This window comes from Mobula hypostoma, chromosome 12, assembly GCF_963921235.1.
Source record: "Mobula hypostoma chromosome 12, sMobHyp1.1, whole genome shotgun sequence".
NCBI classification, from domain to species: domain Eukaryota; kingdom Metazoa; phylum Chordata; class Chondrichthyes; order Myliobatiformes; family Myliobatidae; genus Mobula; species Mobula hypostoma.
In genome coordinates, this window is record NC_086108.1 from 72,932,699 (window position 1) to 72,958,564 (window position 25,866).

General features: G+C 38.8%; 1 protein-coding gene across 6 annotated transcripts in view; it reads left to right on the top strand.

The window, feature by feature from the left end:
- Positions 1-25,866, top strand: part of pik3r3b (phosphoinositide-3-kinase, regulatory subunit 3b (gamma)) — a 585,349-nt gene that overhangs the window by 527,533 nt on the left and 31,950 nt on the right. Inside the window, exon 1 of one of the 6 annotated variants that reach the window (XM_063064389.1) lies at positions 18,216-18,659. The exons of the other annotated variants lie outside the window; for them this stretch is intronic. Within the exon in view, the coding sequence (XP_062920459.1) occupies positions 18,554-18,659 (106 nt within the window). The 5' untranslated portion in view covers positions 18,216-18,553. Of the gene's footprint in view, positions 1-18,215; positions 18,660-25,866 lie in introns of those variants that run through there. 6 annotated transcript variants of the gene reach the window in all.

Below are 25,866 nucleotides of genomic sequence, written 5' to 3' on the forward strand. Positions count from 1 at the left end.
TTTTTCTAAGCTCCATGTACCATCTTAATAACTATTCAGGAATACGTAATTATAATCCTAAATTCTGACAATATTCCTTGGAATAAAGTATTTCCAGTAGTTTATATATGATCATTCCACATTTTGAGTCTGCAGTCTATATATAAACCACTTTACTGAGTGGTCAGCTAATCTCTTCTCGTTTCCTTCTGGATATATTGGGATTTTACTTGCCTGTGGTGGAATCTCTGGTCTTTGTGTGCATTATGGCTGAAGAATTCCATTCATGACATAACATGAGATGAGAGTGCAGTCAGCCTTTGCAAAGCTGATAAACCGGCAATTCAAAACCTATTCTTCCTTCATCACCTATGATGAATATTTCTCTTAAAGTTTGCTTTCTGATCTATGGTCTTTTCCAATCTCCTTGCAGCTATGTTTAGAAAGACCAATGATTTCTGATTAGAAATCAACTTTGTGATTCTTAACTAGGAGAGGGGTAACTTCTACTTGCTTTCCAGGCATGGGCACTTTGTCATTTTAACTTGCAAATAGGCTGCTCACTACTTCAATAGATATGATAACGGCAGATCCTTTATTGCTCAACATTGGTTATTCTTGATTGGCCTCCTGCTCACTGTTCCAAAGGGAACTCAGCTCCCCATAGTCTTCATGGCCCAGCACAGCACAGCACAGAGGCTGTCTCAGCACTGGCTGCACTCACAGAGATGCTTTGTCAGCTGCTGAGCAGCCTATTATCACCCCATGATTCAGAGGCTGTCAAAGCTCTATGTGTCATCAAATGCCTTTGCCACTTACAAAAATTCAATAACATTGGTGACACAAACAAAATAAAAGCCTGTTTTTTTTTATGTTCAAAATGATAAAGCGCATCTCCATACACTAAACTTCAAATAAATTAATTTTTAAAATCCCCTCTTACCCCTTCTCACCAGCCCATCACCACTTCTCTGGGGCCTGTCTTCCTTCCATACATCCCTTGGTCTACTCTCTTCTCCTATCAGATTCCTTCCTTTAAACCCTTTATCTCTTCCACCCATCATTTCCCAGCTTCTTACTTCAGCCCCGTCCCGCATCCACCCACCTTTCCCCTTGCACGGTTTCACCTACCATTTGCCAGCTTGAACTCCTTTCCCTGCCCCCCATCTCCTTACTCTAGTTTCTTCTCCCTTCCTTTCTAGTCTTAATGAAGGATCTCAGCCTAAAATGTCGACTGCTTATTCCCCTCCAGAGATACTGCCTAACCCCTGAGTCTCAGCCCAAAATGTTGACTGTTTATTTGTTTCCATAGATGCTGCCTGATTTGCTGAGATCCTCTAGCATTTTGTCTGTGCTGTTTTGTGTGAATTGCTCTGGATTTCCAGCATCTATAGAATATGTTGTGTTTTCAAATAAATAAATTTTACTTGAATGAAATAGTACAAGAATAATTAGTTCTTCAAGGAGCTGACTGCTCCTATTTATTTGCAGGTCTAACCTGTGCAGGCTCAATTAATATATTTCCTTTGCCAGTAGCTAGATTGTACATGCCCACTGGAGGAGAGGTAATACCAATCAGTGAGGATGGGGCAGAAGTTGCCAATGCCAATCTAAGTCAAAACTAATGCTCATGGAAACCCAGATACATTAGAAAATCATTATGATGGAAGATCTGTCCCAATGATTTGGTCCAAAGCCAAAGCCAAAACTGGACATAGGTCTGACATTCAGTATACAGGTCTTCTCCAGGTTACAACAGAGTTCCATTCTGGGTTCAAACAGTGCACAAGAAAATCTGGTCACAGAGTCATTTATCACATGGCAGAAGCCATCTACAGCCCTGCAGTAGCTGGCAAATCCTGCCTGCCAAAAGCTTCTGTATCTCCAAAGTGCTCTTGTGAATATATGGGCTGTATATAAGAATAGTAGACAAGATAAATGCTGAAGGTGAACAATTTGGAATGAAAATAAGTGCTGCAAAGATGAAGATGATGGTAGTATCACGGAAGAAAGAAGTCCCCAAAATCAGTATCAAAATTAACGGCGTAGGCATAGAGCAAGTCAAGAAGTTTGTGTACTTGGAACGGATGGTCACAGAAGATGGGAAATGTGATGCAGAAATTAGACGAAGCATCGAGATTGCAAGATCAGTGTTCTGGAGCCTGGGTGACATGCTGTGTGGCAAGAGGTTGGACTTTGGGCTGCATTGTAGAATTTGGAAATGCTACATCTGGAGCAGTCTGTTGTATGGAGTCGAATCGTGGACCTTATGCAAGGAAGCGGAACGACGACTGGAGGCATTTGAAATGTGGTGTTTAAGGAGAATGCAGAAAATTAGGTGGGTGATGAAGGCTATGGAAGTGTTGAAGAGAGCGAGGAGAGAAAAGGAGTTGCTGAAGAATGTGCAGAAGAGGAAGCTGGAATATGCCGGGCACTTGTTAAGAGGTGGTGGACTGCAGAAATTGTTATTGGAAGGGATGATAGACGGAAAGAGGAAAAGAGGAAGGCAACAAACCTCTTGGTACAATAATGTGAGGTAACGGACTGGGTTGAGTTATGCTGAGGCCAGAAAAAGAGCGCAAGATCGAAGAAGATGGAAGTGCATAGCTGCCAACCCCGGGTTCAGGACAGCACCCAATGACTGACTGATATAAGTTGGATGTTCCTAAGCTGGAGAAGACCTATATTTAGTGTAGATATAACATGAAAAATATCTTGCTAACTTCGGTCCATTCCTAAATCACAATCCTCACTCATTCCTGAGGCTTGTATTATTTTCGTCAATGCTACATCTTGTGATGAGCATTCAGAATTATTTGTGCAAAACAATGAATTTGTATTCCATCCACGGACAAAGGTTTTCTTGATGGATGTTAAGACATTACAGTAGTAATTAAGTTTTTGTTGACCTAGTTTTCAGGTCTAATATTTGTTTTGTGTCAGAGATTTGAATTATAACCCTCCTGTGAAATATCATAGACTATTGTCTGTTGTTAAATGATATACTTTATTAATACAAATAGCTGTCATTTATAAACTGGGAGTGAAGTTTTTTATTTCTCTGTGCCACATCTGCAAAGGTATTGACCACATATGACAAAGGTTGGAACAGGTGTGAACAGAAAATTATAAACAAATAGATATATTTATCAGAGAGTGGAACAATATCTCTCCATGCAAATTAAAAATATCCAGTGGAAACATCATCAAAGCTTGGATATTGCAGATGTGTTCTCTGCATTTTGCTGAGAAGTGGAAAATGTTATAACCTTAACAAAGATAACTCAGTTGAAACATTTATTGTCAAATTTAATTATTTTTTAGTAAAGGATTATTTATGCATGGAAACAGTTAATTGTATTTTACATTCAAGAAGAGAGGGTCAGACTCAACAGGAAACTTGGCAGAACTGACATTCCACAAGGAAAGATAGGCTTTGGGCCTGGAATGTATGTGAGCACCACTGTTGATTAATGTGATATAAGGATTTATACCTGCATACCAGTGGCTCTAACAATGTACTTCATTATCATTAACAGAGTTTAGTTATTACATCAGATTTACAAAGCTGGCACTAAGTAGTTGTTCCGTGAACCCTTCATGAATGTAGGCATATTGGAAAGGACATTGAAGCATTAGTTTGGTATTGGTTAGTCCCGAAAGTATATTATCTTTTTTTCCCAGTATACTGTTATTTCTTCACTCTACTCCAGGCCTTATTTTGTTGAAAGTTATATAATTTCAGAAATACTGCTGTCAGTTTTCTTCTATGATTCTGAAAGGTGCCAGCAATATTATATAATTTCGAGAGCCTCCAATGCCTAATTGTTAATTTTTCATGCATTATCACAGGCAGTTCCTTCTGTGAGGCTGTTTGACCATGAAAAAATATCAATATTGGGTCTACCAAAACATAAATCATTGTTTCACATTCATATTAAATATACATTCTGACATGGTCACTGGATAATGATCAGAAACAAGGAAGGAACAGAGAACTCTGATTTTTTTCTCTCTCGTATTTTAAGTCAAGTCAAAGACCTGTGAAATAATGTATAGGATAGATGTAGAAGAAGCCACGTGCTAAAAGTTTTATATTCTTTGGAAATGGGTAAATAACCAGCACCAGTTAAGATACTTATCAGGATGTTGAAAGAAGTAAGGAGGAATCTGCAGAGGTTTATTTTATATTTTTCAATTATCATTGGTGACAGAAATGGTGTTAGAGGATTGGAGTAGTCCTGAGGTTGTAGGAAGGAATGGACAAACAGAATAATTATAGATCAAAAAATGAACTGGAAGAATTCAGCGGGTCAAGCAGTATCTGCAGGGAGAGAGGATTGTTGATATTTCAGGCCAAGACTCTGCATCAGGACTTTCCATAAGATTTCAGCATCTGCAGACTCTCATATCCCTGATCACAAACCTGTTAGTGTAACTTTGCTGATAAGCAAATTATTGGAAGGTTAATCCGGGAAACCCAGAATGAATTTGTTAAGGGGAATTTTGTCTGGATTAACTTAATTGGTTTCTATTAGGTAACAAGGAACACCAAGGGAAGCAATGCATTTGGTGATGTCGATAGTCATAGTCATAGTCATACTTTATTGATCCCGGGGGAAATTGGTTTTTGTTACAGTTGCACCATAAATAATTAAATAGTAATAAACCATGAATAATTAAATAGTAATATGTAAATTATGCCAGGAAATAAGTCCAGGACCAGCCTATTGGCTCAGGGTGTCTGACCCTCCAAGGGAGGAGTTGTAAAGTTTGATGGCCACAGGCAGGAATGACTTCCTATGACGCTCTGTGTTGCATCTCGGTGGAATGAGTCCACATCCACTATGTGGATGTTAGCAAGGTTTATGATATGGTTCTGCATATCAGGCTCATCAAAATGGGAGAAATTCATGGAATCCAAGGCAGAGTGCAAATTATGTCCCAGTTTGGTTCAATGGCCAAGCAAAGGGTCATGGTTGATGGGTGTTTTTGTGACTGGAAAGCTGTTGCCAATAAATTTCCACAGGGCTTAATATGCATTTCTTTAATTTTTTGCAGTGTTGTATATAATATATATGAACAGTTTGAAATTAAATCTGGGGGTACAGTGAAGATGTTTGCATATGATGCAAAATTGGTTAGGTGATGGACAATGAAGAAGAAAGCTTTACATGGCAAGAAAATATAAATGATCCAGCTGACAGAGGGAAAAATGGCAAATGGCAAATTAGCATTCACTTCCAGAAGATTAGAATATAAAAGTACGGATGTAATGCTAAGGCTTTATAAAGCAGTGGTCGGACTCATTTGGAGTATTGTGTGCAGTCTTGGGCCCCATATTCCAAAAAAAGGATGTGTTGGCATTGGAGAGAGTCCAGAAATGTTTATGAGAATGATCCCAGGAATGGAATAGTTAACATATGAAGAGTGTTTAATCATTCTTTGCCTGTACTTGTTGGAGTTTAGAAGAACGAAGGAGAATCTCATTAAGACCTACCAAATATTGAAAGCCTTTGATATGGTGCATGAGGAGAGGATATTTCCAACAATGGGAGAATGTAGGACTAGGTGACACAACCTCAGAATAGGACATTCCTTTAGAACAGAGATAAGGAGGAATTTCTTTAGCCAGAGGGTGGTGAATCTATGGAATTCAATGCCACAGACAGCTTTGGATGCCAAGTCAGAGGCTGATACGTTCTTGATTAGTAAAGGTGTCAGTTTATAGGGAGAAGGCAGGAGAATGGGGTTGAGAAGGAAAAATAGAGGACAGTGAGGGAAGACAATTGAAGTACATACAACCATGATGACCCTTGACAGAGTAAGTGGAAGGGTGCCAAAAATCGGAAGGAATAACTTTAAAATAATTGATTGAAAGTTAAAAGAGGACATGAAGGAACACCCAGAATGAAGTACAAGTTTGGAATACAATAAATGAAAATCTGGGAAAGGGGGAACCTTCATCATATTTAAACAGTGCTTTAGTGTGTTTGAAGAGCTGGAAGAGCTATAATTTTTGTTCCAGAGTCAGGCATCTGCAGTTTCATGTGTGTCCAAAAGATTGTGGAGAAGCGAAATGCAGAGCAGGAGGACAGTCCCAGCTGGTCATGTTGGGCAACTCTTCCACTCACAGAGAGACAAAAAAAGGAGGAAAATAAAGACAAGCTGAGTTAACATTACAGATATATTGGTGTTCATTTATTATTGTCAGATGCACCGAGATACTACAAAAGGCTTGTCTTGCATACCGTTCGTATGATCATATCATTATGCAATGCATTGAGGTAAAACAAGGTAAAACAGTAACAGAATGCAGACAACAGGAATTCTGCAGATGCTGGAAATTCAAGCAACACACATCAAAGTTGCTGGTGAACGCAGCAGGCCAGGCAGCACGAAGGGTCGAAGGGTCTCAGCCTGAAACGTCGACTGTACCTCTTCCTGGAGATGCTGCCTGGCCTGCTGCGTTCACCAGCAACTTTGATGTATGTTAACAGAATGCAGAGTAAAGTGTAGCAATAGCAAGGAAAGTACTGTGTAGGTAAACAATAAGATGCAAGATCATAAAAAAGATAGGTTGCAAGGTCAGGAGTCCATCTAGTCCTACCGTGAGCAGAATGGAAGTTGTCTTTCAGCCTGATGGTAGGTGCTTTAAGGCTTTTGTATCTTCTGCCCCATAAGAAGCAGCAAGAAGTGAAGACAAAGATCGTGGAGGGGAGGCTTGTTTCCATGATCTACTAAGCAGTGTTTATTATTCTCCGCAGCTTCTCTCAACACATGCAGAGAAGTTGCCATACCAAGCCATTAGGCGTCAGATAGAATACCTTCTATGGTGCGTCGATTAGGATGGATGGGCTATTCCAATTTCTGTAACCTCCTGAGGAAATTGAGGTATTGGTCAGCTTTCTTGCCTATGGCATCTACATGGATGGGCCCAGACATCTCTGAGACCATACTGATAACTGTGAATCTCTGGCAAGGTTGTCTAGATAAAGGAATCACATATGCTTCTTGAACTGTGTCTATTAATCCATGGAAATTCTTCATATCATCCACAGTAAGCTGCACATTGAGGGAGCATCCTTCCTGCAGAATAGAAGTTCTGGATTCCTTGAATAGCTGTCTATATGCACAAAAAGTCAGCAAAGTCAGCACATCATAGTGCTTGAGATATCACCTGTTCCTCAGTGAAATTAAAGTAGATGGAATATCTATTTGCAAATATAGTTTCTGTATGACCTCTCTGATATAGCAAATTGGAAAAATATGACAGGCATCCACAGCAGTTGTTTAGAAAAATCTTATGATAAGGAAGATGAGGATCAATGTGATCTTGATCTTCATGCAGAGGGTGGTAAAGGTACAAAAACATGGCTGCAGGATTTCTGCACATTGTCACATACCTTGGTATGCATGCCTTAGAAGATTTGAGAATGTGAGTGCATTGTTGATCAGAGAGTTCCAAATTGGAAGCAGTGTTCGTGAAGGTACTCAGAGAGAAGAGCTTTTGCTGCACACTTTCCCTTGACCCCTACTCCAAATCCCTGACGCATAGTGCCTCTGGAATTCAATTCAGGGCCCCAAACAGTCCTTCCAGGTAAAGCAGCACTTCACCTGAGAATCTGTTGGGGTTGTCTATTGTATCTGGTGCTGCCAATGAGGCCTCTTCTACAATGGTGAGACCCGACATAAATTGAGACAGCTTTGTCGAGCACCTCTGCTCCATCCGCCAAAAATGAATTTCCCAGTGGTCCAGCCATTTTAATTCCTATCCACATTCCCATTTCAACATGTCAGTCCATGGCCTCCTTCTGCTACAATTAGACCACTCTTAGGCTGGAGAGGAACACCTCGTATTCCATCTGCATAACCTCCAACGTGATGGCATGGACAGTGATTTCAGTAAATTTTTTCCCTCCCTCTTCCTTCTTCTTCTATTCCCTGCTCTGGCCTCATACCTCTTTTTCCTCACCTGCCTATCACCACTTCCTGATACCCCTCCTTCTTCCTTTTCTCCCATGGTCCGCTCTGCTCTCCTATCAGATTCCTTCTACTCTAGCCCTTTACCTTTCCCACACACCTGGTTTCACCTGTAACCTTCCAGCTAGACCTCCTCCCCCTCCACGCACCTTTTTATTCTGGCGTCTTCCCCCTTCTTTTCCAGTCCTGATGAAGGGTCTCAACCTGAAACATCGACTATTTGTTTATTTCCATAGGTGCTGCCTGACCTGCTGAGTTTCTCCAGCAGTTTGTGTGATGCCTCTAGCCATGTCATCATTGAGGCACGGATGGAATAAACATTTTGACAGATAAACACTGGAAAACTAAACACTATATTTTATTTTAAGCACATAGAGCAGTCATAGTCATAGAGCAGTTTGCAGTGAATTTTGATACTGCCTATAGATTGTCCCAGTATGAGCACCCTGTCCCTTCAAGTAGTGCAAAGGGAACAAACTGGTCCAAAATGAACACAGCCCACAATGACAGTAGCTTAGAGCTTTGAGCTTCAGTTTATATTGACATGAGTAGCTTGGGGCAATACCTGAGTACAGGTTTCCCCCGCCATCTGAAGGTAGAGCGTTCCTATGAAATGGATCGTAAGCCAAAATGTCGTAAAGCGAAGAAGTGATGACCATTTATTTACATGGGAAAAATTTGTGAGCGTTCGCAGACCCAAAAATAACCTACTAAATCACGGTAAATAACACATAAAACCTAAAATAACAGTAACATATAGTAAAAGCAGGAATGATATGATAAATACACAGCCTATATAGAGTAGAAATACTTTTCCACAATCATTACTGCACTGTTCTCCGTAGAGAAAATCTCGTGCAAGCGCCGTCGGCAGAAAATCTTACGCAAGCGCTGTTGGCAGAAACACGGCGCAAGCGCTCTCCAGTAACCTTTAAGCTATGAAGCTGCCAAATCATACCAAATAACACGTAAAAATACACAGCCGATATAAAGTAGAAATAATGCATATACAGTGTAGTATCACTTACCGAAATTGGTTCACCGCCGAGCACACTGATGATGGTGTGTTAGGCTGAGTCGTCACAGGTTGGGTGGTGCAGTGGCCCCCACTCTCCAGGCTACCGACTGATACCGAACCGCAAAGCATGCAGGGGTACAGCGGTAGCCGGGAGGCATCCAGCACATCTTTAAGAAAAAAGCCAAAAATAACATGCTAATTAATTACGTGTCAGGTGGCACTTAATTAATTAGCATGGTTATTTTGGCTTTTTTCTTAAAGATGTGCTGTGTGCCTCCTGGCTACTGCTGCATTCTCCGAGAATCACGAGGTGGTATGGGACACTGGGGTGTCATCTCGTCGTCTGTTTCCATTAGAGCAGGCAGCTCATCTTCTCCTAAGACTGCCTGCCTCGATGTCGAAGGTCGAGGTTCGTCGTCTACTGTGGCTGATGCGGAAGGCTTGCTTGACTGCTGAGCCTCGCGCATTTTTCTATCATACAGTTCTTTGTAAGGACTCAGATATCCCCTAAACCTATGTACCTTTTCAAAATTAAAGTCGTACTTTATCATTGCAGTGAAAATCTCAAGCAGTTGCTTCACGTTCAGTTCCTGGGCGACTTCACTTTCGGTCCGTTCGCTACTGTATTCAGTTTCAATTGTTATCCTTTCCCCTTCCAATTGCATCAGCTCTTCATCTATCAGTTCTTGGTCATGGGATGCCAGAACCTCTTCAACATCATGTTTGTCAGCTTCCACAAGCCAAACTCACTTAGTCCTTACTTCGTTCACCACGATCGAAACGCTTAATTATGTCTAGTTTTACGCTAAGTGTAACACCCTTACGAGCTCTTTCAGGCTTTTCCAATACCTTAGAACTCATCTTGCAAATGGCTGCTCACAGGCACGTCTTAAAGCAATGCCAGCGAGAATCCAGGGGAGAGCGGCTGTTCGGGGCACACGCTGATTTTCCCCGCACGCTGCTTTTTTTTCGTAACAGTGAAAACACCTTCTGAAAGCAAAAACAGGGTGCTAATGTAGGTCTTTCGTAACAGTGAGGTTTCGTAAAGCGAACATTCAAAAAGCGGGGGACACTTAATTATATCATTTGGTGCACACCTGATACCATAAAAAGGTAAGGAATGCTGATGAGGAAGTAGCTAATCCAGTTTCACAAATAATGAAAACTTTCACTATGAAACCAGTTACATGATATGGATGGGAACTATGCTATACAATATTTAGGTAATTATCCTTTCAAAACCAAGCTGACCATTTAAAATGTTTCTAATTATATATTGGAATAGTTTTTTTTTCGGTGTATATATACAGATCATATAAATAATAACTGAGTTTCTTAAATGATCTATGTATAGTTCTCATGGAAAGCAGCTTTGAAAAGACTATTCAGTCACAGCTAGATCCAGCTTGCCGACAGCATTAAAATGAGAACACAAATCCATCTATCTGTAGCCATCCCTAATTCTGCGGGAATGGGGATGAGCTTTTCCACATCATTCAAAGCTATTCTTTACGGGGCAGATTATACAGCAAATGAAACCGAGCTTTTATTAGCTCCTCAATACACCCCTTTCCCCACTAATGCACACACCAGACCCCACCATCACCATTGCTCCCTCTGCCTTTACTACATTTTGTGTCAGTAATAAAATGGAATTGACTGTTAAACTTCAAGCATGACCAAGAGGAAGGGAATGAGATGGAGAAGGAGGGGAAAAGAGATCACATGAACTAACCTTTCAGCTTCCCATAGTGACGTAACAGGACTTTCATTTTTAGTGTTTCTCCAGTCAACACTAGCAATCACAGTTAAATATCTGGGGTTATGCAATCTATTCTAAAAGAATAAATATCACACTATTAAAAAAAGAAATAATGATAAATCTTGAAATCAGTCCTCTGCTTATGACCATTATAGGTTTTTAATTTAGCTCTTATTTTGCTAATACTTTCTTAAATTTGCATATAGATGTGTATGGAAATACATGATCTATTACTGTGTTCTCAGTGCCAATTACTGTGTACCACTCTTCCTGAATTTTGTTTTAGATTATATTTTTTCGGAGTCTAGGACTATTTATAGAACTGTAACCCAGCGTATTCCATTATAAGTAACAGAAAATACTGGAATAGAAGATAAGAGTGAAACTATGGTGGTAAACAAAAATAAAAAGAAACACTGCTACAATAAAATGACTGAATGCATGAATTGAAGCTAAATGTGAGAAAATTAATGATCTTTAAATATGGCATTTCAGTTTTTCAAGAAATCATAGAAGTTAGATCATACTCAGTGTGGAAGAGTCTGTCGATCTTTTGTAGTACAACTTGTTGAGACAAATCTGAAAAGTTGATGCCTTTTTGTCCTCTTCATTGTGGCAGCACTTCTGCTTACTGTGACCCAGTCAACCAAGAAACACTGTTCATGGCAAAGCTGACAAAGGCTGAGAATGAGATACAAACCCTATTTTCAGGGTCTGAACTTTGGCACAAAGTGGTTTTCTGCTTAATCAATCGTGTCACCATCTCAGAATCACTTATCAAGCACCTGATGAATGGAAAATGGACTCAAAAGAATTTTGACAAAGTTCCAATAATTTCTTGTAATATTTAACGTTTATGGTCATTCTGCACAGATAATAACCTCAGTATTTTTCTTTGATAAATTAGCTGGCATTCAGAAAATTTTTCATTTTCCGTAAGCCAATAGCAGTGCTGTGCTTTGACAATAACACTTTAAAAATGAATTAAAATCTGTAATTTGACAATAAGAAATATTCCAAGACAATTCATGAAGATTGCCAAAGTCTGCGAGTCTGAGAGATAGATTTTCAAATTATGTCGGTTTTTAAGTATAAATTGTAAGTATAAAATTGATTCTTTTTACTTCACAGGTAACTGCTGGATGCTGAAGTTATTCTTTCTTTACCATTACACAATCTCATTAATAATGAAGTCAATTTACCAGTTGAACAGGATAGAGCAGAAATAAACAGTCTACATAGCTCTTCGTGCCAATCCAATCAGAAAACAATTTTTATTATTGAGCAATATAAAGATAAATCCAAGTGTAAAGGATTTTTTTTATAATTAACTTCAAATTTTAATCATGGCAAAAATGTTTTGGATGCTGTTTGCTTGTCATTGGCTACAATAGAATAGATTGAGATTGCAGAGTTCCTGTGCTCCATCTTCCGTACCAACCATAAAATTAGGTCTAGGTATATTAAATTTAAAAGTACAAACACGAAGAAATCTGCAGATGCTGGAATTTCAAGCAACACAAATAAAAATTGCTGGTGAACCTACAAATTAAATTTAAAAGTCCTCATTTAATTTATAAAAATGTAGTACTTTGCAATAGTTTATGTGACATTATTAGTAAACAGCTTGAGTTGCTGACTGATAATGAAATTTCTGTGTTAATTATGGACTACTTCAATAAAATCCTGTTTGCTGGTGGAGTTGACTCCAGGGAAGTGAACACCTTACTGTATTGCTATGCAATGACAACACTGCTTGACGTTGACCTAGTTGATCCTATCTAATCTGGCACTGCATCGCGTTTTAATTCCACTGGCATCAAAGGTGAATGGTTGCCAAATTAGTACCACTGTTCTTTACTGCCATATGTACGTACATGTATGATTCCGTTGATATCGATGGAGTTATAAAGAAGGCAAGACAGCGGCTATACTTCATTAGGAGTTTGAAGAGATTTGGTATGTCAACAAATACATGGAAAAACTTCTATAGATGTACCGTGGAGAGCATTCTGACAGGCTGCATCACTGTCTGGTATGGAGCGGGGAGAAGCTACTGCACAGGACCGAAAGAAACTGCAGAGGGTTGTAAATTTAGTTGGTTCCATCTTTGGTACTAGCCTACAAACTACCCAGGACATCTTTAGGGAGCAGTGTCTCAGAAAGGCAGTGTCCATTATTAAGGACCTCCAGCACCCAGGGCATGCCTTTTTCTCACTGTTACCATCAAGTAGGAGTTACAGAAGCCTGAAGGCACACACTCAGTGATTCAGGAACAGCTTCTTCCCCTCTGCCATCGATTCCTAAATGGACATTGAACCCATGGACACTACCTGACTTTTTTAATATATAGTATTTCTGTTTTTTGCACAATTTTAATCTTTTCAATATATGTATACTGTAATTGATTTAGTTATTTATTTATTATTATTATTTTTTTCTTCTTCTATGTTATGTATTGCATTGAACTGCTGCTGCTAAGGTAACAAATTTCACATCGCATCCCGGTGATAGTAAACCTGATTCTGATATGATAGTGGAAAGGTTAGCTGGGTTCTGTGAATTATCCCCAGTATAGAACGAGGGTAGGAGAATAAAAACAGCAGCATGTGAGAGGGAATAGGTTACAGGTCACTATGAGGAGGAATGGTTCAGGTAGCGTTATTCTGAAAGCTGACTTTGGCTCAATTGTATTTTATTAACATGTTTATAGTGTAATATTTTGGTTTATGGGCTGTGTGTGATATATGTTGTGTGGGTGCACCGTGGTCCGGAGGAATGCTGTTTTGTTTGGTGGAATATATGTATGGTCAGGAGACAATAAGCTTCAATTTGAACTTGATTTTCTGCAGGTGCTTGAAGTCCAGAACAATAGACACAAAATGCTCGAGAAACTCAGCAAGTCAGGCTGCATCTATTGAAATGAATAAACAGTTGACATTTCAGGCTGAGACCCTTCTTCAGAACTGGAAAGGAAGGGGAAGATGGCAGAATAAGGTGGGGGAGGGGAAGGAGTACAAGCTAGAGGTGATAGGTGAAGCCAGTGGGGGAGGGGCTATGAAGTAAGAGGCTGGGAGGTGACAGGTGATCAGTTTCTCCAACTTCCAGGAATACATTTTCCTTCTCCTTCTATTCCTTTCTCTGGCCTCTTACCTCTTCTACACATCTGCTTATTACCTCCCCCAGTGCCCCTCATCCTTCCATTTCTCCTATGGTTCTCTCACCTCTCCTATCAGATTGCTTCTTCTCCAACCCTTTACATTTTTCACCTATCTCCTCGCAGCTTCTGACTTCATTTCCCACCCCCACCCACCTTGCCATTCACCTGGCTTCATCTATCACCATCGAGCTTGTTTCCCTTCTCCTCCTCCTACCTTTCTGATGGGATCTTCCCCCTTCCTTTCCAGTCCTGATGAAGGGTCTCAGCCCCAAACATTCGTTGACTGTTTGTTCATTTCCATAGATGCTGCCTGACCGGCTGAGGCCTATTATAATATCTAAATATGATGGGCTCAGATTTGGCAACATCCCACCAGTGCTTCCCTTCCCTTCCTCAACACCTTCCAAACTGCCCATGGAAAACATGATACTGTTAAATCTTATGGTCAAGGCTCAGGAATGGGGAATAATCATGGGTACAATGGGAATGCAGGTTGCTTTGTGTGGAACCATAATCTAACAAATCTAACAAGGCCAGTTAACCTACCACCATTATAGAAATAAAAACACAAAGACAGACACACGCATGTATGTACACATGGATGCAAACACATGCACACGGACAAACACACATATACACACACTCACATTCTCATCATGCACACACACTCTCACACACACACATTCACAAACACACAGGCACACACTCTCACACACAAGCACAAAATGCTACTAAATTCACACATACTGTATACTCTTTGCATACTATGAGTTTGACTTCAATATGTCAGTTTAATTTACCAAGATTATCAGAAGTAAAAACTTTTAAGTTTTTTTCCCCATCTTAATTACAGATGTAGCCCCTTTCCCAAGTCCTTGCTGCATTCAGTTTATCAGCATGGATTATTCCTGGGAATTTCTGCTTTGTACTCATTGATACATGTACTTACTAATCCCGCTGGAGCATTCCTTTACTAGAATCTTTGAATAGAAAAAAAATTAAATAAGACTGAACATGGCCCTATCTTGAAAGCCAGCATTCTCACCTCATAGTGATTTATTTAGAAAGCAAATTACTGTAGCCCAGAACATCATTTAGGTTAGTAATTTGGTAATAATAACAGATTTCCCTAGCAACAGAAAGAAATGGGGTGATACTAACACAGCCTGTGAAACCCAAAGTGAGAATTATCGGGAAGGAAAGATATGATGCAAAATAGTCTATAAGTGGAACAAAAGGAAAATATTGTGACCTGTCAGAATTATTATAGTATTGCTGCAGGTTCTGTTATGAACAGAATTAAACCTTACATTATAATTTTATTTCTTTGCTTCAGATGAACAAAATCCAATTCATTCTTCACAGTGGAGGTAGGATCGTGCTTGCAGCTGATAGTAGCTCGGAATAAGAATGACTTGCTTAAAATGGTTGGCAGACTGTTGCATCAGGCGAGAGCAGGTCACATTGCAGTTAAGCATGACATCACCGTGTTGGTGAAGCCAGTGTGAAGCTAAGTATGCAGTAGCTAGGACTAGGGATTTCCATAATTCACAGAAGCAATTCGGGCTAATGCGATGAATGCATTATTGATCTCAGTTATTAACCCAAAGCAGTGCATCATTTTTGCATCTTCAATATATAAAGTATTTTTAACTGTCTTTTAGAACACGAAAAATTAGGCATTTTAAAATAATACTAAAGTTGCTGCCAGACTAAGCCCTAATAATCTGTATCAGTGGTTTAAAATTATTTCACATTTTATTTATGCCAATTTGACTTATTTAATTGCTTAATTTACTTATGCTCCTATTTTCAAATGTTTATACAGTAAACAGTAGCTGGTTTTGATTTTAATTTATGAAATTGACATGTAGACTATCAGAAAAAGGATGCTGCTGCTGACATGACCTTCATTAGAGGTTTATGTTACAACAGTTAAGAGGTCCAGGACAAGGCGTACTTGAGCTCATAAGAACATGTTGATTTTTGTTTGAAACTCCATTTTATATATTAAGATATCGTGTGTTTATCTAAGAAGGTCAATTTTAACCAAATGTATAACAGTCCAAGGTTGTCTCAGTTAAGTAATTAGGTTTCTAGGGGGGAAATTAAGATACATTTTCTTTTAAGCTAACTGAGAGATTTAGTGATCCTTTAGGAATTGTTGCACTATTAAAGTGACTTTACCAATAGGATCTAAAATGGCAGTGAATTGGGACTACTCAATTCATTTAAAGAAATACTGGCTTAGAAGGAATTAAGTATTTTAAAGGTAAGTTGCTAGAAGATCATGAACTAGCATTTGTTCCGAATTGTATCATACCCAGTCATTCCATCAGCTCAAAAGAAACATTTGTAGATCTCTAGATTTCTGTGGTAATGTCATCCTGTGACTCAGGAACGCCATGCATTTTAGAGCTGCAGTGAAGACAAGAGATCAGATACCCCACCTAGTGGAGAGTCTGAGAAATATCATTTTTTTCAACTAACTCAGCATCCAGTTGAGTTAAGGATATTGTCACAGAATATACCCAATGCCTACAAGGAAATATTACCCTTTTTTTTGGGCCCACTTTGTATTAATGCAAGTCAGTATGGTGGCTAGGATTGAGAATTGAGGAATTAGCAAGGGAGAGATCAGATGCCTTATTTGAAATCAAAATGATCAATCTATTATGTACAATGAGTTTAATCTGAAATTTGAGATCAGCATTATTTTATAATCATAAAAAAGTATACCATACATAAATTCATTGTTGAACTGGATATTTGTTGTAGCTTTGCATCAACAGAAGGTTATGCTTCTGTTTTGACAATGCTGAACAGTGTATCAAGTTCCTGCACAGATTGGTTATGATAAATTAGTCTGCCATATGAATGTAAGATTTAACACCAAAGTTTTCCCTTTGCATGGAACCAATAACACAGACACCAAAACAATGGCTGCTGAAAAAAAATTAAGCAGTTTCTTACTTCATTAGCTTGGACATAAGGTTAAAAATTGCTTAAGTTTCTGTAATTTTTTTCATTTATTTGAAATTTTACTGACTGTTCAAGGCAAAGAATGACTAATGTGTAAATGTGACTATAGATTAGTATTGCATTGGAGATAGTGTGTTAAAGGAGCAAGCTATTAACGCTGTGATTACCATTGTGCTATTGTCAGTATACATTTTCCTCTTTATCCTTTATTTCCGTTACAATGCATAGAGTTAAAGATCAAGGCAATAATTAAAATGCCTATTCTCAGCTATAACTAAATATTTTAAGTAAAGTTAATCGAGCATTTGCTATAAAATACTATTTTAGCATTTTTTAAAAAATAGATTGGGAAGCTTCTTTTGTGGAAGCCTACGGATTCCTGGCAAAGTAGTCAATGATTTTAGAATGACATAATCTGAACAATTTTTAAGGCAATAGTTTACAAAAAAATCAGATCTAATGGTTTAGTGCTTTACTGTAACGATTTAAATGTTCTTACTGGTAGGCGAAAGAGTTAACAATGGTTGAATTCACTGGGGATTTAAGGTCTCCTGCATTTCTTTGCAGTCAATCTTGTGTTCCTTAGCTTTGCAAGCAGCAAGAACTCTTGGTGCCTGAGCGATCTATAACATAGGTTATTGATTTCTGTTCATACGGTTCAGGTATTTGTCCCCTAAAAGCACCGGCACAACGGCAGGAAGCTCTGTTCAGTGAATAGCAAAGGGGGGTTAGTTGGTGGACGGGGTTAAGGTGATTTCAGTTTGCTTAAGCACTCGGCTTTTCAACCATCTGTTGGTTCCCCCTTGCAGCTAAGCAGAGGGAGAGAGAGAGAGAGAGAGAGAGAGAGAGAGAGAGAGATCTGTCAGTTGTTCTATTTCAAATCAGCCTTTCCTTTGTCCCTCTTAGTAACTGTGGAGCCAATCAGCCTGCGCCTGCCGGGGCAGCTGGGAGGGGGTTGGCTGAGGCTGTGGCACGGTGCACTCGAGCAGCCTGTGAGAGAGCAGACAAAGGCCGGGCTTGGCAGCGCCATTCGCTGTGCAGCGCAGCGCCAGCCCTTGGCAAGGAGGCGACCCGCTCGGGCCCTACCACCAGCGGGGATCCGGAGGGGAGGAGAGGAAATGACAAGGCAGGAAGCTTAGCTACATGTGCTTTATCTCCATGTAAACATTCCTCTCTCACATTTAAGGGCAGCCCGAAGAGCACAGAAATTGAAGTCAGTACTGGGGGTAGACCTTTTGCATTGATTGAACTGTGAGTGAGTTACCTGTGAATCCTGCCTTTAAACGCTGATCAATTGACAGCCCATAGCTAGTGTTCAGATCCCCCCCCCTTCCCCGGCTTGCAGTGGCACGGCCTTGTGATGTCAAAGGTCACTGGTCAGCCCCTTCAGCTCTTAAAATGAAGTCTAGCCCCTTGCTTCAAGGAAGCTCAGAATCGTAGAGCTGGTTTCTACATTCAGCCCATGACTGTTAAACTATTCTCCCTCTACCCCCCACCCCCCACCCGAATCACCAGTATTGAAAGTCAGCAAGAAATAACAGCAAAAAAAAAATCAAAAATAGGATTTTTCTTTGAAGAGCACAACTGAAGCAGGCTTTCAGAAATACTGTAAAGTGGAAGCTGTATGACAGCATTTTATATAAAAGTAAATATTAATACTGCGTAGACAATGTACAACACAGTTTGGAATATGGACAAATCTGATGCAGACTGGAGAGAAGTGATGATGCCCTATTCAACAGAGCTAATATTCTACATTGAAATGGACCCTCCAGGTAACATAAGTCTTCATATTTTACCTTGGTCTGGTTATTCTCGCATTCTTAGACTACTTAAAGCCTTAGTTTATTGGGGTTTCACTACGTCTTTGTTCCTTTGTGTATTGACTGGTCTGTGCATAGTCTTTATAGTCTTTGCAGTATACTCTGTCCTGTTGCTGGTAGGGCCTGTTTCATATTTCGTAGAGCTTTATTTTTTATTCCTTGAAAAAACATTTGGCATCTCGATTTTGAAATCAAAATTATACATTTTTTTTGAAAATGACAATGCTGTATGTATAATCATATTGAAAATAACATATTCTGTCTGAAATAACTTCATAAAAATAACTTGAGTGAGAAATATTTTAATTAGAAGTTGTTTGAATAGTTCACTTTAAAAACAGGCTTTTGACAGTATAAGCTGGTTTATGTGGAATGGCAGCAAACCTCTTATCATAAGCAGGCGAGGGAAAGTTTTGCGTGCAAAGGAATTGTGTGAACAGCATAAACGATAAGAGGAGCTCTTTGTAAGCCATATCAGTTCTGAATAAAGCATTATAAAGTGTCTGCTTTGTAGGGATCTAAGCACTATTTCTAAAGATTAATGTTGCTGTAGTCTCTTCTAGAGAGCAAAAAAGATAGCTAGAAATTGTGTGATAGTTTTTGTAAGAGATTAATGCTATACATGAATTCTGTAGTTGTATTTTGGGGGGAAATGTGCATTGTAATCATCATTGACCCTTTAAGTACTGTGGTCTTGCTTATCGTCAATAGACTATGGAGTTAAATTGACAATTTTGGTGATTTTGCTGTTTGCAGTTTTTTTTTGTGAGTGAAAAGTGGCACGTAATTTGATTTCACAATGGTAGCCCTGCTATCATAACATGCACTTTGCAGGCAATCTGGGTTAGAAAGGTTTCATTTTGAAAGTTTCCAAGAGAATATTGTCCTCTTGGAGTCATTAACAAAAAGATGAAAGTTTAGTAATGCTGCTTTCTTTAAAATACAGCTGCTGACTTTTAGATAAAGATTGCCAGCAGAATAGGAGACAATAGAAGAGGGTAAGGCTCTAACAATGTTCAGATAGGGATTGGGGGGGGTAATGATTGGGTGGGGGGGAGAAGAGGAGGAGTTTCTTCAACCTTTTCTCCTTTAATATTTATTGAAGAGAAACATGAGTCTGCTTGAACTTGGCATCATTTCTGTTGGAAGCTGTGGTCTGCTTTATGAGCTTTGAATGCATAATCGGTGTGTGAACTCAGCACTACCCTGATCCACTCTGGCCAGCCTCTTCCCAATAGAGTGCTATACAGACCATGAAATTCTGCTAGCTTGGCGACTTCTGGATGTGATTGTAATGATAAGAGTTTGGCCAGACACTTCCTCTTAACACCCACACTCTCCCCTCCCCACCCGATTCTTGCTGCTGTTCTCTTTGGATCACCGCAGATCACGTTGCAGTATCTAGGGATTTTTTTTTTAGGTGAGATTATAGAGGCATCAGCTATTTCTGCAACAGGCCATTTTAATCTTTATTTCATGCTTAGTGATTCAATGAAGTAGATGTGTAAGAATAGTTGATATGCCCATTTAAAGCATTGCATTGCTTCTTAATCCTATCCATTGCAAAGAAACTGGTTTGCTGTCTTGCTGCTAAGCCATAATTTGTAGACCAGCATTTGCAAAGATATTTGTTAATGCTGCCATATTGATCCAAATGGATTAAAATATGGAGTATGAACAGTTTCTCTTTTGGAAAAATTACAGCCATGTTGCAGTTTGGGAACTTGCACTCTGTTGCTGACAAGAATATCATTTGCATTCTGAAGATGTGCAGGCATCAGAGTCTTTGCAAATGATGTCACTCATATTTGAAGACAATAGTGCATAGAGTGATACTCCAACAGCAGTATATTTCCATAACAGCTCTCCAAGAGTGGAAAGTGAACTGTGCAGTTCCATCAGAGCAGTGGCCTATCTATAGCCACAATTTTTATTTGCATACTGTTACCAGATCCAGTGTAATGGTAATTAACAAAACCCTTATTATATTTTTCCGGCTTTCACATCCCAACGGGACTTGGCTGGATACATTATTCAGCTAAGGTTACACGAGCAGTGAAGAGGTTGGTGGTGTGGAGTTTGTTGGGGGGGTGGATGGTTGGTGGTTGCTGGGTGTCATGTCTCAGCCCCTGATAATGTCACAGCAGCAAGTCTTCTTAAAACAGCTGAGCTTTGTGCTAGTATTCTGTCAGGATGTTGCTTGACTGTGTTGCTCCATTTGCCATTTGATTCACTTTTGCCAACCTGGTGATTGACAATAAAGTACTAAGTCCTATATGGAAGGTCATTGTAGGAGTAATATGTAAACCACATTACATTCAAATCCTTAAGAATATTGCTTCAAATTTAGTTTAATGCTTGTGATTCCCTATTTTATACTTGACAAAATTCATTTTCATTGTAGAAGTTAAAATATAATATGCCAGGTCAGTTTTTCTGTAAAATTTTTGATAAATGCTGCTGCAAGTAATTCTTATTATTAATGTTGATAGCAAATGGTGAAGATCAAATGATAACCTACTAGGATGTATAAGTAGTGATGTGTTCACATTCCTAGTTGTGCACTAACTTGTGTCCAAATTAGTAAATGTGTCCAAGAATTAATCAGTTGTGCTGTCTGAGTTTTGCTTGCATCTGAGTTTTCACCTTTGTCCTGTTAATGTGGAAGAAATGCAATCTGATTGCAGCAGCAATATTAAACAATTTGCAAAAAGAAGTCTTTCCAGTTATAGAGTCAGAGGACTCGGCAGGGTTTAAGCTGTGAGTTACTTGGCCAGTTTGTGAGAGATAACTTTAGGGAAAAGTTTTGATTAGTTCCAAATAATATAACTTGTGACTTGATAAATATGTCTGTTTGATGCCCTCTGTCCACAGATTGAATTGAGAGAACCCATCCAAAGTAAATTAATCATATTGTTTAAAACTCAATGCAATTAATAATGTTTTCTGCTTCTGCAAAGTTTCTCCCTTCTTATTTCACTTTTCTAAGTAAGTTGAACATAATTGTCCAGCTAATTCAATGCCAGCTTGACTGTTACACTGAGGTTGGTAATGATGTGGGGTGGGGTGGAGGTAGATGCCAGTGAGGCATTGATAATGATGCTTTCTTGTGCGACAGCTGTACTCAAATAAGATTGGTATTTTTCTTGCTCGAGGATGTAACCAACAAGCTAGAGGCATTGTGCCAAGAAAGACCCTTCTTCTGAGTAGCTGTCCTCGAGGGTTTTGTTGGATTAAGCCAGGCAAATAGTTCAAGTTTACTGGCAGAAGTTGCCTTTAGGAGTAGTTACCCTTTTTAATATAGAAATCATTTCTTCTGGAGGTTTTGAATTGCTGATTGCTAATCACAATATTATTTGTACCTGTACTTCATACTGAGGCTGATAGTAATTATGTGATTAAAAACCATTTTGTTGAAGAGAATTTGGAAAATACCCATAATTTCCTAACTGAGCAGTCTGTATTAGGAAGAGGAATGGTATCAGACTATGGAAATTTGGGTGCTGCTTAATGCTACTGTCTCACAGCACAAGGGACTTGGGTTTCAGCCTCCTTTGGGTGCTGTATTTGCAGAACTTGGACATTCTCCCTGTGACTTTAGTTCATTCCCACATCCCAAAAATGGACCCATAGATTCATTGGCTACTGCAAATGACTTCAGTGTGGGTTAATGACAAAGTGAATTAAAAGCATGTGTGACACTATGTGACAAGGGCACAAGGAAATAAGGAATGAGGGAATGGGAGAAAGGTGTGTGATTGTTTTCCTGGGAGTTGTATGGACTGATGGGCTGAATTGCCTACTTCTGTTGGTAAACATTTAAGATGCATGAGAACAAGGGCAGAACTGGAATAGTCTCAATGAGCAATTAGATTGCCTATGCATAGAAGACTGAGTGAAGTGCTGCAAGATCGGAATAATATGACTGGATGCCCACTAGTCAGCAAAGATGTTGTGGGCCAAATGGCCTGTTCCCATGCTGCATAATTCTTTCATAACCGTTGATCCATTTATCCATCGACAATTCAGACACAGAAAAGAGCATTGTTTTCCCAATATTTCCTAACTCTCAAAAACACAATTCGAGCTTTGTAAACTTATCTCAGAACATCTATGGGTTTTGGGATCCGATCTGACCAGTTACTGAAGAGGGATGCAGGGTTTCGAAAAATTGAAGTGATTTGCATCAAATCAACCAGTGAAGCAATGTATAATCTATGGATGGAGATGGGAGTTGGGACAGATTGAATTTGGTTCATATTTGATTTATAGACAATGAAGTCCCATGGCTTGTAACCATCAGTGTGCTTATCTAGAATCTTAATTTATATAGCTCTGTAAACATTTAAAGTCTTTAATGTTAATATTTTGCATCTTAAAGCCAATTTGACTTTGTACTTTTCACTATTGAGAGACTTTCCCCTTTAAAACAGGTTGAGTGATCATGATACAATGACTATAGTAGGAAACATATGATAGAGAAGCAGTTCTTCACTAACATTCTCAAAATAAAACCATAAATCCATTCCAATTTATTGTGCCATTTTGGGAAAATAACCTAAATTAAAATTCCAGTGTTATTGTGAAAGAGGTGATAGACGGTATTGTATAAGTAATGTTTTGGATTTGAAAGGCTTATTCTGTACTTGCAAATGCAGCTTGGCACATAGAAAATTGTGGGTGAAGGTAGAAATTATTCAAATGGCAGCCTCTTGTACTATATTACTTTTTGTTTAATCATAGCTGTGCAGTGCCCAATCAATACTTGTCCCATCTGTAGAGCAGTCCCAAAGAAACTATGAGCTGATTACATAATGAATAAAATGAGAATCATCTAAACCTCCTGGAAATTTGAGGTCTTGGAGATAGTTTGGAATAAATCCCTAAAGAATATTTGCACAAAGTGATAATACTGATAAATATGCGGTTGCCTTTTGTTTTTATATGATAACACTTTCTGTACTTAAGGCAGAAATTGGATTAGTTTTTCTGGTGAGCAAAGCCATATTGATGCAAATAACCCTTTGAATGTGTTGGGGTAGTAGTATTAATGAAATGTTTACCCCCATTGGCAGTAATAGTTGTGGGGGAAAGGATGGAGATGGCATACAGTACCATCTGTGTGCAATTGGTCTTAACTGTTTTGTTTTAAATACTGATTTGGAATTGCCTGAATATTTTTTGGATGCACAGCTACAGATTAACAAAATTTGTCATTTGAAGGAAAATAATTGAAATTAACTGAAGAATAAAAAACGCTGACTAAACCCTGCTAGAGTGAAGTGAAATGTTATTATATGAAGTGATCTGGTTCCAGTGTTAACTTTTCATGGAATGAAGACCTGGTCTTGTCTTTCTGAGAGATATTGGGGTATGTGTTGGAACATATGTTCCCCAGTATTTGCTGAGTGCTTATTATTCATCACAACTTTAGAAACATACGACTTTTATACAGTATCAAGATTGAGTAACACTGCTTTCATTCAGAAGGTTAGAACTACCAGGTGGTTCTGATACAGGCCTTAAAATTCAGCAGTTGCTGAATCCAGCCTTATTAGCTGGCATGATACTGTGCAGTGGAGTGAATCCGACACAAATAAAGGAACTGACAATGCGTGAAGTAGATATCCTGAACATAGTAATACATGCCAGCCTTCTATCAGAAGTGTTTGCCATCCACAATAAGGCAACAAAGACGTATTTCTGAATTGTAGTTTTAAGTAGAAAGCTAATTGAAAGGCACATTATTAGAGAGCAAGGATTAAAAATTTAAGCATGAACATTACAATTGCATAGCTGCATATTAATTTCTGTTGAAGTTTAAGCATTGATTTGCTTTTTTATATTTGTGTACTGATTTATTTGTTGTGTAGTACTCTTCAATAAAATCCGTGATGTTTGAACCTTTTTTACCAGTTAATTAAATTTGCTGTCAGTCTTGTTTATGTAATTGTGTATAACATTCTTATTTATCTTTTTTCATAGCAAGTGTTCTTTTTCTTTGAAATGATGATGCAGAATTTAAAAAAACACTACTTTTCAACATGGCTGCCTCCCTTCAGTGATATGACAGAATAGATTACAACTATATACACTAATTCAGCTCTACCTTATTCTAACCTGCATTGTGAGAATTGGATTAAATTTATATTGAAATTGTGTGGTTGCTGAGTTAGAATACAGCTTGTATCTTGTATATCTTATGATACCTGGAAGCATGAAGTGTGGATCTAACAAACGCATTTAATGATCTCAGGTTTTAGTGATCATATATTTTGTATCTAGAGTTGGAGCAGATTTGGTACTAGCAAATAATAGCCTGTCTAGAAATTGCAGTGGTCTAGAAAAAGCTCTCTGCATGGTTGTTGAATGGCACGCCAATAGATGTTGTAGGCGTGGATCTGCTGTAATGTCTGAGGTCTCAACCTAGATTGGAATACCCAGAGTCAACTCCAAAGTAAATTTATGATCAAATTATGTATGTCACCATATACAACACTCAGATTCATTTTCTTGAGGGGCATACTCAGTAAATCCAAGAACCGTAATAGAATCAATGAAAGACTGCCCCAACAGGGCAAACAAACAACCAATGTGCAAAAGACAATAAACTGCATAAATACAAAAGAGAAGAAAAATAATAATAAATGAATATCAAGAGCATGTAGTGAAGAGTCCTTGAAAATGAGTCCATAGGTTGTGGGAACAACTCAGTGATAGGACAGTGAGAAGTGTAGAAAATTGCCTGGCTTCCGGCATTGTGAGAGAAGTAATAGAGATACCGACATTAGTGAACTGTTCAGGACCTTGGAAAAGATTTACACCTTAAGTGATGCATTGGGATTGAAATCAGGGCTTTTATTATGAAGTTGTTTTTGATGGCTGCGGATGTAAGTGAAGTAAATGAGACTTGGTGACATTGGAGTTAAACACAGAGTTATTAAAATGTTGCTGTTCAGGGGATTCCCTGTGAATTGGAACAATTTGTCCCATGATTGAAGTGACTGGAACAAGGAAGGCACATTTCAAGCTGTAAGCAATTAAAGTGCCAAGATTACTACCTGAAATTCATGGCTGCAAGGGTGAAGTTGACAGCAAACTCCTGCATCTCCACATGCCCAATCTGAAGTATCTATCCATGTGTTGCTGTCAGTAATAC